The sequence below is a fragment of the Podarcis liolepis genome (genome assembly GCF_965112155.1).
Source record: "Podarcis liolepis genome assembly, chromosome: 14".
In the NCBI taxonomy this organism is placed as follows: domain Eukaryota; kingdom Metazoa; phylum Chordata; class Lepidosauria; order Squamata; family Lacertidae; genus Podarcis; species Podarcis liolepis.
This window is the reverse complement of record NC_139569.1, coordinates 1,852,703-1,865,663: the sequence shown is the minus strand read 5'-3', so window position 1 is coordinate 1,865,663 and position 12,961 is coordinate 1,852,703. Positions and strand designations below refer to the sequence as shown.

Genomic DNA, 12,961 nt, shown 5'->3' with positions numbered 1-12,961 from the left:
GACGTGGTCTGGGGAGGGGCACACATCGCTCCTTTGGCTGGCCGCCACAAGAAGGGAAACGGCTGATGCCCTCAAGCTCTCCAGCAACATTTTGGGCTTGGGGTTTGGGGTGCTGAGGAGAGTTGCCGGGAGGAGGTTTGACGCCACCAGCCTCGGATGCTTTTGTGCCAAACGCCAACAATCCCAGTTGCCCCCCTTGGGGCTCCGCTTGCTTTCCCAGCACACAGCGATGGCAGAGGGGAAGCCGTAATGTGGCACCGTGGACAGAAGCAACTGCTTTGTGTTGTTTCACGATAAGGCCTCCTGCCCTGAAAAGGGCGCCTCTTCTTGCATAAAGTTCTACAGCCCCAACGGAGCCTTTTTAAGGCCTGGGCGATATATTGTCCAAAACTGGTACAGTCATACCTCGGGTTGAAGTAGCTTTGGGTTAAGCATTTTCGGGTTGCGCTCCACGGCGACCCGGAAGTAACAGAGCGCGTTACTTACGGGTTTCGCCTCTCGCACATGTGCAGACGCTCAAAATGCCGTCACACGCATGCGCGGAAGCATCGAATTGCGACCCACACACACGCGGGTTGCGTTCGCTTCAGGGTGCGAACGGGGCTCCGGAATGGATCCCGTTCGCATCCAGAGGTACCACTGCATTGTGATATTGGTTCCATAGTTTTTGACCTGACAATATATTGCGAATCATGATGTGTGTTTGAGTTGGGTGATATATCATCCAAAACCGGTTTGAAGTCCATACAGTCGTACCTTGGTTCTCAAACTTAATCCCTTCCAGAAGTCCACTTGACTCCCGAAACTGTTTGAAAACCAAGGTGCAGCTTCCGATTGGCTGCAGGAACTTCCTGCACTCAAGTCAGAAGCTGTGGAAGCCGGCGTTGGACGTTTGGCTTACAAAAAACGTTTGCAAACTGGAACACTTACTTCTGGGTTTGTGGCGTTCGGAAGCCGATTTGTTTGGGAGCCAAGCCATTCACATACCAAGGTACCACTGTATTGTGATATTGGTTCCATAGTTTTTGACTGAACGATATATCGTGAATCATGATGTGTGTTAGAGTTGGGTGATATATCGTCCAAAACTGGTTTGAAGTGCATATTGTGATAACGGTTTCACAATGCTCTCCCTCAGAATGCCCTCCTTCAGATGTCAAGATTCAAAACTACATAACTTTTAGAAGTCATCTGAAGGCAGCCCTGGATTGGGAAGTTTAAATGTTTGATATTTTACTATGTTTTACATATGCTGTAAGCTGCCCAGAGTGGCTGAGGAAACCTAGCCAGATGGGTGGGGTATTAATAATAAAAATAATTTTATTATTATTACTGACCAGGCAATATACTGTGAATCATGGGGGTGTGGGTGCATGCTGTGTCAAAATCACGATGCAGGAAAAACCATGAAGCCAGCCAGTTCCTCTCCATAGCTCCATCCTTATCTCAGACATGGTGATATATCAGTATATTGCGATGTTTAGCTGGTGATACATCGCAATGTTGCAAAGCAGATCTCGCTCAGCCCTTGTGCCCAGAGTGCCTGCAGTCCTGGCAAGCAGGACTAAACCCTGGCCTCTTGAATTTCCTTGCCCCCCTTGCCCCCTTTGATTGCAAGTGCTGTTAATCATCTGCAGGCTATTAGTGCAGATGCCAGACCGGCTGGTGATAAGGATCTGATTTAGGCTAAGCTGGAAAAGCCACTTCTGGCTGTTGCCTGCCCTGCCCCAAAAACAGAGGAGGGCAAGTGGAGTTGAGGAGGTTGCAGCAAGATTTGCTCAAAGTCTGCTGCTTGAGGGCTAAGCGCTTCCTTTGCAATGGACAGAGAGGGGAGGCGGCTGCCTGCCACAGACCAGAGACTGGGTGTGTTCAGAAGGACTTGCAAAAAATAAAAGGAAGGCAAATAAGAGGTTTGCAGAACCTCCATCCTTCAGAGATGTTGCTTTTTAACAACCGGTGCTGGCCAGACTCAACTGCACCATGGCAACGCGTTTCGGGAGGGGGGGGTGCACGATCACCAAGGACACTGGAAAGAAAACACTTGGTTTTACTTTAAAAAGAAATGTTAAAAGTTCACAAGGTGGTTCAGGCAGGCATGTGATTCAGGGGTGTGAGAGGGGTGCTGTGTCAAAGAAGAAGAAGAAGAAGAGGGTCACCATCACAACCAGCCACCCCATAATATCCGGGGGGGGGGTCCCTGTGCAGTTGCAGCTTTCGTGCTTGGGAAACTCACTTTCCCTGCCCGCATGTGTGGGCTCCATAGAAGCAGTGTGGCCTAGTGGTTAGAGTGCTGAACTAGGACCAAGAAGGGTTGTTGTGAGAGTGAAAAGCAGGGAGGATAATCACTTTGAGCGCCTTGGAAGAAAAGGTGGTATATAAATGTAATAGATATCTTTTTTAAAAAGGGACAAATATCCATACACTTTGCTAGCCCCCTCCCCCAGAAGGGCCCTGATTGAGAGGAAACGTGTTTGTGGTAGTGAGAGAGAATCATGTAGCTCAGTTGGCGAGGGCACAGTGCTGATAACGCTAAGGTTGCAGGTTTGGTCCCTGCATGGGACACCTGAATATTCCTGAATCGCAAGGGGGTTGGACTAGATGACCCCAGGGTCCCTTCCAGCGATAGTACTGTTTCACCAGGACTGCTCCTCCTGGTGGCTGCTAAGAATACCCAGCATAAATGGCAGCCGGTGCCAAAAGCGAGTTAGGATGCAGTGCGGAATAAACCAGGGAGGACCCCTGTAGTTCTGCAGCAGTGCACCTGTCCTGCATGCAGAAGGTCTTGGGTTCGATCCTCGGTGTTTCCTGGGACAGGAATCCTGGCTGAACCCCGGAGAGTGGCTGCCTGCCTGTGCCTTTGCTTGGGGGACCCTGGCACCCGCTGCTTTGCTGCTGGGGCTGCTCAGCGTCTGGGGCAAGGCACTTGGGGCTGAGCCTGGCAGCTCCTTGCCCTGAGTGCAGAGATCCTAGTCGGGGGGGGGGTGCTTGGCAGGCGCCTCCGGAAGCCCAGCCTCCATCTCCTCCGTTGCCTCTGCGCTCAGAGGCCCCGGCAGTCGCCCCCACCCCTTTGGCTCTGACATCAAGTGGGATTTGGGTTTCATTTGGGGTTGAGGAAGCTTTTTCCTGGCGCAGAGTCAGGCTCCTGGAACCAGTAGCCACCGCTTCCGTTTTTGCCCTGTCTTTCGCTCTGCGGGTCTCTCTCAGGGGAGCGTGTGTGTGTGTTGGGGGGGTGTGGAGGCTCCCTCCCTCCCTCTCATGTGAGAGCCTGGCTGGTTTATCGCCCCCCAATGTCTCTGAGCCTTGTGGGTCATTCTAAGCTGCCAAGTCTTGTCCTTTGGGGGGGCTGCAGATTGAGCCCCCTGTCCCCCCAGCGCTTTCCCTGCCGGATTTTCTCGTGCAGGAGGGCATAAGAAGTGTCACCCTGTTTTAAAATGTGGGTTTATTTTAATTGCATTTTTTATATATATATATATATATATATATATATATATATATATATATAGTGATTTGTTATGATGTAAACCACTCAGACTTCTTGGGAGCAGTATATAAATTGCATTTTGATAAGCAGTCTCTACAGATATTGCGGGTGGACTCCCAAATCTGACCCTTCTCCCTGACCATTGGCTGGAGTCCTTGTCAACACTTCAGGGCTGTTATTCAGCCTCAAGTTGGCCGGCAAAGTCTCCTGGCAATGTGAGGGTGCAGGTCTGTCCAGAAATCTCCCCCTCCTCCTCCTCCTCCTCCTCCTCCTCTTCTTCTTCTTCTTCTTCTTCTTCTTCTTCTTCTTCTTCTTCTTCCTTCACCTCCTTCCTTGTCCACCGCCCTTCACTGGGTAACAGCAGCGCTTTTATCTCCCTCCCTGTTGCGGTCGGAAAATCCACATGGCTCTTAAGGAAAATATTTGCTCAGCAGCACTTTTCGCAGGAATTTGGGAAGCTAATTTGAAAAATCTGCTTGGAAGCCGACAATGGGCCCTTTCAGCGTGTCACCGAGACCCCGCGGGGAGCAGTGCCTGCCTGCCTGCCCACCGAGCCCCAGCCCTTCCTGGCTCCCCCCACACCGAGGAAACCTTCGCCTTGTGCCAGGCCCAGAGGTGAGGGCAGGCAGGGCGGGGGCTGCCTTTGGGAGCAGAGAGGGCACCCTGCTAGACTTTGGTCTGCAAGGGGGGGCAGGGCAAAGGGCCCACACTGGAAAGCAGCCGGTGGCTTTGGGGAAACAGGAGCTGGGCTTGCAACGCCTCTCGTGTTAGAATCATAGTTGGGAGGGACCCCAGGGTCATCCAGTCCAACCCCCTGCAGTGCAGGCATCTCAGCTAGAGCATCCCTGAGAGACGGCCATCCAACCTCTGCTTTAAACCCTCCAAGGAAGGAGAGGCCACCACTTCCCACAGCTCTTACTGTCAGAAAGTTCTTCCTTTCTTCTTGCAATTTCTTCCAAGGAGAGGCGCTTATGAGGTTTTCTGCCTCAGGCACTGCAATAGCCTGGCTGGCTTTGGGTACCCCTGAGGCCCTCCACGGAGCCCTTCCTCGGAGGCTGATGGCAGCAGAGAGCAGGGCCTTTTTGGTGGTAGCTCCCCACCTGTCCAACGCTCTCTCAGTGAGGGCTGCTGGGCGCCTCCACTGATGTGGTCCCAGCATAAAGCCTGCCTTTCCTCCCGGGCCTTAGAGCGACTGAGACGATTATGTTTTACCGTTAGCTGGTGCGTGTATTGTAAAAATGTCAGTGTTGTGTATGGCTTTTTTCCCTTTTTTAATGACATATTTACGTTTTTAAATGTAAGTTGCTTGGAGGCCTCCTTAGGCAACAACTGATGAGTCATAATAATAAGAATATTAATAAGGAAGAACATAAGAGCTGGCTGGATCAGGCTAGCCAGGGGGCGTAGGAAGGGAGGTGCGGGGTGTGTGGGCCGTCCCAGGTGCCACCCTGATGGGGGGTGACAAAATGGCGGGCTGCACTCGTCACCGTGGGGCCAGCAGCATGCACTAGTCTTGGCACCTGCAGGCTCTGCCCGTTGCCCCCCCCCCCACAGCTGTAGGGTGACTGAGGCCCTGCTGTGCGCCGCATCCCTATGGGTGCCACGCAGCGCGTCTTGTCCCTGTGGGCATCAGGTGGCGGCATGGCACGGAGCACGCAGCGCCCATAGGGACAGGGCACACAGCAGGGCCTCAGCCGCCCTACAGCTGGGGGGGCGAGGCAGTGGGCAGACACTGCGGAGTCCTATGGGTGGTTCGCCCCGCCCCTGGGCACTTCGCCCCAGGTGTGCCTGTGGGACTTCCTCCTCCGCTGGGTGGAGCCCATCCTCTCTGGCATCCTGCTCTCACAGTGGTTAACTAGAGGCCTCCATTGGGAAACCCACGAGCAGGATTCGAACACAAGAGCCCCATCTCCTGGGGTTTCCAGCGACTGGGATTCAGGAGCATCGCTGCCTCTGAGGGTGGAGGCAAAGCAGAGCCACCCTGGCTGGGAGCCATAGATAGCCCTTTCCTTCTCCTCCAGGAATTTGACTGATCCTGAATTTGACGTGGTGGTCACCACCGTCTCCTGGGGCAGGGAGTTCTTCAGTTGGTGCTGCGTGAAGGATTTCCTTTTCAGCAAACTTTTCCAGCAGGGGGCTGGTCCACATTCCCTCAGACCTTGTGGGGGGCTATATTTTGGGGGGAGAAATGAACAAATTCCTCTGCCCCACAAATAACCCAGAGATGCATTTTAAATAAAAGGACACATTCTACTCATGTAAAAACATGCTGATTCTTGGACCGTCCACAGGCCAGATTTAGATTGTGATTGGGCCGGATCCAGGCCCCGGCCCTTAGTTTGCCTCCCAATGCTTTTATCTGTCCAACACTGGATGTCCACGAGTTTGAGTGATATGAGAGAGGGAGAAAAACTTTCCTCTGTCCACTTTTCCTGTGCCAGGCATGATTTTGCCTTTTGCTCCCCTTTTCTCTAAACCAACCCCCCCCCCAACGCCGCATCCTTTCCTCACATCATCCCCTTGATTGTATTGTGAACCTTTCCCGGCTCTTCCCTGTCCGTTTGGCGACCAGAACAGGGCACATAATTCACAACTCTGCTGCTTGACAGGGGTGGGGATGTTGTTTTCTGCTCTGCCTCAGGCAGCAAAATACATTGAACTGATGCCCCAGTGGCACAGCTGGTCCTCTTAACAAGAGCGTGGCAGAGGCATAATTTGCACATTAAGACGCCCCTGCCCAGTGCTTAGCACCCCCAGGCTGTGCCTGGAACCAAGAGGTTTGGAAAGTCCCGCCTCCCACCTTGAGCATCCGCTGTGCCCCCTGCCCCCCCCCCCAGCCACAGGGAAAGAGCTGCGTTCCTGCTAGGTGGGGCCGCGGCCGTGCAATCCAGCCTCGGAAAGCCCCTCCGTCTAATCAGATCCATGTGGCGCTCGCCCGGTCCATGCGCAGCCGGCCGCGGGTGGGGAGAGGGAAGCCGCCCTGGACTCTTGGCCAGCGAGAGGAGTCTGGAATGGGAGGCAGCTGTGTCAACAGGACCTGGGCTTGGCTCTGGCGGAAAAGAAACCGAGGCGTTTTGGCACACCTTGCTCTCCCCATGTGGGCACAGGCAGGCAGCCGTACCCGCTCCAGTTGCTGTATCAGGCCTGTGGGGGAAGGGAGGTTGGCTTCCCAGTAGTGCCTGTTCTGACTGGAAGCAGCTGCCCCGAGTCTCTGGGGTGGGGGTCCTTCCCAGCCTTGCCCTAGAGCAGCCTTTCTCAACCTGTGGGTCCCCAGATGTTGTTGAACTACAACTCCCAGCACCCCTAGCTAGCAAGGTCAGAGCTCAGGGATGATGGGAGTTGTAGTCCAACAACATCTGGGGACCCACAGGTTGAGAACCACTAGAGCAGTGTTTCCCAACCTTGGGCCTCCAGCTGTTTTAGGACTACAACTCCCATCATCCCTAGCTAGCAAGACCAGTGGTCAGGGATGATGGGAATTGTAGTTCAAAAACAGCTGGAGGCCCAAGGTTGGGAAACACTGCACTAGAGGATGGGTAGGCAAAAGTAAGGCCCGGGGGCCAAATCCGGCCCAATCACCCTCTAAATCTGGCCCATGGACGGTCTGGGAATCAGCGTGTTTTTACATGAGTAGAATGTGTCCTTTTATTTAAAATGCATCTCTGAGTTATTTGTGGGGCAGAGGAATTCATTCATTTTTTTAATGTAGTCCGGCCCCCCACAAGGTCTGAGGGACAGTGGACCGGCCCCCTGCTGAAAAAGTTTACTGGCCCCTGCCCTAGAGACTCCGGCAAGGTGTTGAAACAGGAAGGCTCCCTCTTGAGCTCAGCATCTCCTTCTGAGCATCCTCAAGGATTTCTGGAAGGGACCAGCAGAAACCGCTGGCTCCCCTTCGGCAGATCGGTCCTCGCAGCGTCCGGAGGGGAACAGCCTGTGGCTCCATGGCAGAGCAGAAGGCCTCAAGTTCAGTCTCCAGGCATTGGCTGCTGGGAATGTGCCCTGCCTGACACCAGAGCCATTGCTGCCAGCCCGTGTAGACAGTATTGAACTAGATAGAATCCATACCCGCCAACATTTCTCTGATAAAATAGGGACGTCCTGTTCTCCCATTCTCCCATCAGGAAGCTCCTTCAATGTTTGATCTTGCGGCACAGACAGACGTCATCTGCTGATTGACATTGGTCACCTCCAGCCAATGGCAACCTCTCTGCCTCACAGGATTGTTGTAAAGGAAAAATGTGTGGGGAAAGGAATTGTGTGCACCTTCCACAAATAAATGGAGATAGAATTTTAGCTGTAAGCTGCCGTGAGTCCCCATCAGGGAAAAAGCTGGAGAATAATAATAACAGTAATAATAATAAATACTAAGTGGAAATTGTGAGATTGATCAGGAACATACCAGAGAGCAAATCCTATTGCAGCCCGTGGAAATCCTATTTCAGACTGCAGGCTGCCCAGTCTTGACCCAGTTACCTGGGAGTAAGCTCCATGGACTACAGTGGGATTTGCTTCTGAGTAGACAGTGTGACACTCTATTTACAATAAAGGGATCAGCACTCGCTGCTTTTCCTAAGAAATGGCTGGCTGCGGAAGCATTGCAACGAAAGAATTTCAAGTGGTTTGGTGGCTTTTTTCTTCAAAATTACAGGAAGGGCTCTCTATGGCAGCTTCACCATTTCCTTCATTTGGTGCAGGGATTTTATTTTCAGCAGAAACAGGACCTCTCCTCTCTCCTCTCTCTCTCTCTCTCTCTCCACTTTTAATTGTTCTCTGAGATGTGGAGGAAAGGAAAAAAGGGAAACCATGAGATTCTGGGATTTAATCATGAACCAGGACAGCTTCTGTAATTCCGGGAGTGTCCCTGGAAAACCGGGACACTTGGAGGGTATGAGAATCACCAGGTCTTAAGAGTTGCAAGGGACTCCCAAGAGTCATCTAGCTGTGCCCCCCCCAAAGCAGGAATCTTAACTAAAGCACCTTGGACACAGTATAAGTCTCTCCGTCTTGGAGGGGGGGGTCCTCCCTCGCTGTGTGGGAAGTTCATGTGTGAGTGGTCTTCGCCCCTGTCCCTGAGTGCAGGGGGGGGGTCCTTAGCCTCCCACCCACCCTCCCCAAGTGCAAGACCCCCACCTCCCCCTTACGGCCACCGTCCCTTATGGCAGGGGGCGAGGACCCCACCCCAGCCACACACAACCCTCGAGCCCCCCCCTCTACCCACTCATCACACTCCAGAAACACCTCTTTCCTTTTAATTTTTTTTATTTTTTGTACAAAAACGCTTACACAGCCCGGTTTTTACAAAAAAGGCTCCGTCCGTGTTAGAAAAGAGAGTTGTTCCCAGAAGAAATGGGACATAATCCTGTCTTATAAATATTCTCTAAGCGTCCATAAAGCTTTGTTTCCCGATAAGCTCCCCCAGAGAGCTCCGTCTCGTGCCCCCTCCCCCCACCCCGACTTCAAGGCCCCCTCCAGCAGAAGGGGCTGCTGGTCTTTCCTTCATCTGCTTGTCCTCGGCTCAGCAAAAGGATCCTTCGTTGCCAGAACATGGAGCCCTCTTGCCTTGCTCCGCGGCCCCTGGCCATGCTCCGGGCATCCCTGGGGCGGCCACGGCTAAGCGGCCGCCTAGTCCGACGGCATGGGGTCCACCCCTGGGGATGCTGTGCTCGGAACGCCTTAGGGGACTTCCGTGTTGCTACGAGGCAACCCCCCAGGCAGGCTGGGACCTGATTTTTCGCCCCCGGCTGCCAGCTTCGCTCGGCTCCTTCTTTGGCTCTAGAAGTAGGAAGGCCGCAGGGTCCTGGGTGCAGGGCGGCCGGCTGTCTGCGGCTGCATGAGCGGCACCTCGTACTCCAGGCCATTGGGGGCCACTTTCTGGCCATGGCCCCCCAGGTCCCCGTTCTCCTTCACCCCCTCCAGCTCCAGCGGGCTGGCAGCTCCAGAGGCGGCGTGCGCCTGTCTCCTCCTCCTCCTCCTCCGGCGCACGTAGTAGGAAGCGGCGGCCACGGCAGCAGCAAGCAGCACCGCGGAAGCCACGGCGGGCACCACCACAAGCGCCAGGCTGGTGCCTTTACCCTGGGTGACGGGCGCATGCTGCTGGTGAGTCAGGTGCAATGTGCGGGCCTCCACACACAGGTCGTCCTCGTACGCCTTGGCCCCCAGCGGCCCCACGCAGATGTGGTAGGAGGAGTTGGGCGCCAGGCCTCGCACGGTGTACTCGGGCAGAGAGGCCGGCAGGCGGAGGGTGACAGGGCGCTTGTCTGGCCCGGAGAGACTCCAATAGGTCAGGCGAATCCCTTTCAGCTCCAAGGACGACCAGGCCTCGTTCTGCAGGTCCACCTTCAGCGAGGTGCCCCCCACGTGCTTGATGGCCAGCCGCTCGGGAGGGGCGGGTACCCAGGCAGCAGTGGGCACGGCTGTCGCCCGGGCCCTAGTCTCGCAGTAGGGGCCGGTGAAGCCCACAGGGCAGGCGCACTCCAGGTGGTTCCGGGCATCCAGCTGGCACATGCCCCCGTTGAGGCAGGTGCCTGGTGGGCAGAGGCGAGGCTCCGCGCTGGGCAGGCCTTCCTGCGTGGTGGGCGAGGTGGCCGACGTCGGTTCCATGGGGCTGGCTGTGCTGGGTGCACCCGGGCGGCTGGGCGCAGGTTCGGCCACATCTGGGCCGGCGGTCTTCTGTGTGCCCACGCTGCTGGTGGTGGTGGTGGCCGGGCAGCCGAAGTCTGCGTATTCCAGGCTCTGGAGCAGCCGGCCAGCGTTCCTGGGTGGGAAGTGGCAGCGAGTCTCCTCGGGCCTCCGTAGCAGAGTTTTGCCACTGGCGGCCCAGCTGACGAACCAGCTCATTGGGCAGACGCAGTTGAAGGGGTTGGCAGCAGCCGCCACGGCCCGCAGCCGGGGGAAGGAGGCGAGGAACCCCCCCGGGAGGCTGCTAAGGTTCAGGTTGCTGATGTCCAGCTCCTGCAGGTTGCGCAGTTCGCGGAAGTCCTCGGGGCGCAGGTGCGAGATCTGTGCGTTGCCGGCTAGGCTGAGCTTGGTGAGTCCGCGCAGGAGCTGCAGAGCCGAGGGCACCGCGGGCAGCAGGTTGTCGGAAACGTCCAGCTCGTGCAGGGCGGCCATGCTCCGCAGCAGCTCCTCCTCCACCTCGCCCAGGCCCAGGCCAGCGATCTTCAGCGACTCGAGGTTGGGGACGCGGAAGGCGCCCGGGTCGAGGGCGGTCACCTTGTTCCGGCTGACGTCCAGGAGGAGCAGGGCGGGCAGCTGGAGGGGCGGCAGTGTCTGCAGCCGGTTGTCCTGCAACTTCAGCTCCAGGAGGTTCTCCAGCGAGTCGAAGGCGGCTGGGTGGATGTGCTGCAGGTGGTTGTGCTCCAGGTAGAGCCGCTCAAGAAGGCGCAGGCCGTGGAAGCTCTCGTTGGTGACCTCCCGCAGCTGGTTGGAGGAGAGGTCCAGGTTGCGGAGGCCGGCCAGCGGGCGGAAGACGTTCTTTGGGAGGCTGGCGATGAGGTTCTGGGACAGGTCTAGCAGCTGGAGGGCCGGCAGCCCCGCGAAACTGTCTTCGCCCAGGGACCGGATGCCGTTCTCAAAGACGTACAGGTTGGCCGTGTCCGGGGGGAGGCCCTGCGGGACGGCGTGGCTCCTCCGGGAAATGCAGAAGACCGTCTGGGGCTGGCTGCACTGGCATTCGGAGGGGCAGCCCCGGGACAGGATCCCAGCGGGGAGGACCAGCAGCGCCCAGAGCGCCAGCTGCCTCATGGCGCAGCTCCTGCGGGGGAAAGAGAGAGACAGGTTGGACAGTGGGACTTCTGACCGTTCTGCTGCAAGACCCCACCCAAGTTCCTGCCCTTCTGGAAATCTGGTTCGCAGCCCAGTTGGGTTCTGCTGGCAGAGCCCGACTGGGCTTGTTCCCGGGGAAGGAGGCATGGTGAGGGTTTAGTGCTGGAGTGGATTGCGGTAGTTCCTACAAGGCAGGCGCAGGTGCATGTTTCTGGTAAGACACCCCCCCCCCCGCCACTCAAAGCAATAGTGTACAATTCTTACCCTCTGCCTTTACTGTTCCTTAGGAACTGGGAGGTTATTTGTCTATGGCAGGGGTCAGCAAACTTATCGCGCCTTGGGCCGGTGTCTCCAGCGCCGATTGCGCGGCAGGCCGGAGGGCAGAGGAGCTCGTGCCCATATGCATGCGCACGGTATTTCCGGCACACTTCCGGGTCGGAGGAGCACTGGAAATAGCTTGTGCGCGGGCCTCCTCCGACCCGATTGTGCACCGGAAATAACGCTTGAGCATATGCACAAGCTAATTCTGGTGCTCCTCTGACCCAGAAGTGGGCAGCCGCGCAGTGAAGCCGGTAAGAGCGGGCAGTGGCAGCGGGGTCGCATAAATGAGTCCCTCGGGCCTTATCCGGCCTGTGGGCCTTAGTTTGGGGACCCCAGGTCTATGGGCTCAGTCTCGTGCAACATGGGGGTGTGGATTCCATCATAAAATCTACACCTGGGCAAGGGGGGTTCCACCTCTCCTTGGCCAGTCGTCCTGCCCCCCCTCGTCCTCAGGTGACACCTGGTGCTGCCTAACTTCCTGCTTTTTGGACACCCAGGGGTCACAGGGGAATCAGGGGATCTCAGGATTGTAGAGTCAGAAGGGACCACGAAGGTCATCTAGTCCAGCCCCCTGCAATGCAGGAATCTTTGGCCCAACGTGGGGTTCGAACCCACAACCCCGAGATTAACACGAGTCGGTGCCGACACCACTAGTTAAACAATTCTTAAGAGAATTTTTATGGATTCTCCTTCCCAGTTGTTTGTTGATATCCAGTAGTGGAGATTGCTTATAGAGGATTTTTTTGGAAGTCAAAAGCCATTACTGGGGCAAACCTAATCGAAAGCTTAATTATGGTTCGAATGAAGTCTGCGGTTTGGGCATGCCAGAAACGACAAAGCTTATATTTTGCGATAATTGGGCAAAACCAGAATCAGAAACTCTGGCACGAGGTGGATTTGCAAACTATATTTTTTAACCCCCTGTTGGAAAGGACAGGCCATCATTACGGCTCTTGCCACAGCTCTGGAGGCTGTTGCACCAGGGAGTCAGCTTGCAAAACGAAGAGGGAGGAAAATGAAAACAGACCAGCAGCTCAAAGACCCGCATCTGTTACTCTTCCCCACTTCCGCCCACCCCTGGCATGTGGCGCCTCTGCCAGGCTCATCAGGGAGGGAATAGGGGGCAGCTTTTCTCAGCCCTGCCTGGGACATTCTACATGCCAAGCAGGCGTCCTTCCTCTTACGGATAAAGGCACACAGCCCCATGCAGTCGTCGCACTGCAGCTCTCTCTGAAGCTGCTGAAGGGTGTGTGTGCCTGCCCCAGATTGCCGCCCCTGCGTCGAACCTTGGCTGCCCCTGCCCCCAAATGTCTATTGCTTGAGTCAGGCAAGTGAGGTAGAGCCATCTGGCAGAGTCAAGGGAGCCCCACCCAGCCTCCTTCTGCGCTGCGTCTC

At 55.9% G+C, this 12,961-nt stretch overlaps 2 protein-coding genes across 2 annotated transcripts in view; one reads left to right on the top strand and one right to left on the bottom strand.

The window, feature by feature from the left end:
• The window catches only part of LOC310693055 (coronin-7-like), a 118,487-nt gene that overhangs the window by 40,452 nt on the left and 65,074 nt on the right, over positions 1-12,961 (top strand). The gene's annotated exons all lie outside the window — the stretch shown is intronic.
• VASN (vasorin) overlaps positions 8,723-12,961 on the bottom strand; it is a 28,040-nt gene continuing 23,801 nt past the window's right edge. Inside the window, exon 2 of the mRNA XM_083474740.1 lies at positions 8,723-11,234. Coding sequence (XP_083330866.1) covers positions 9,254-11,224 — 1,971 coding nt within the window. The 5' untranslated portion in view covers positions 11,225-11,234 and the 3' untranslated portion in view covers positions 8,723-9,253. The remainder of the gene's footprint in view (positions 11,235-12,961) is intronic.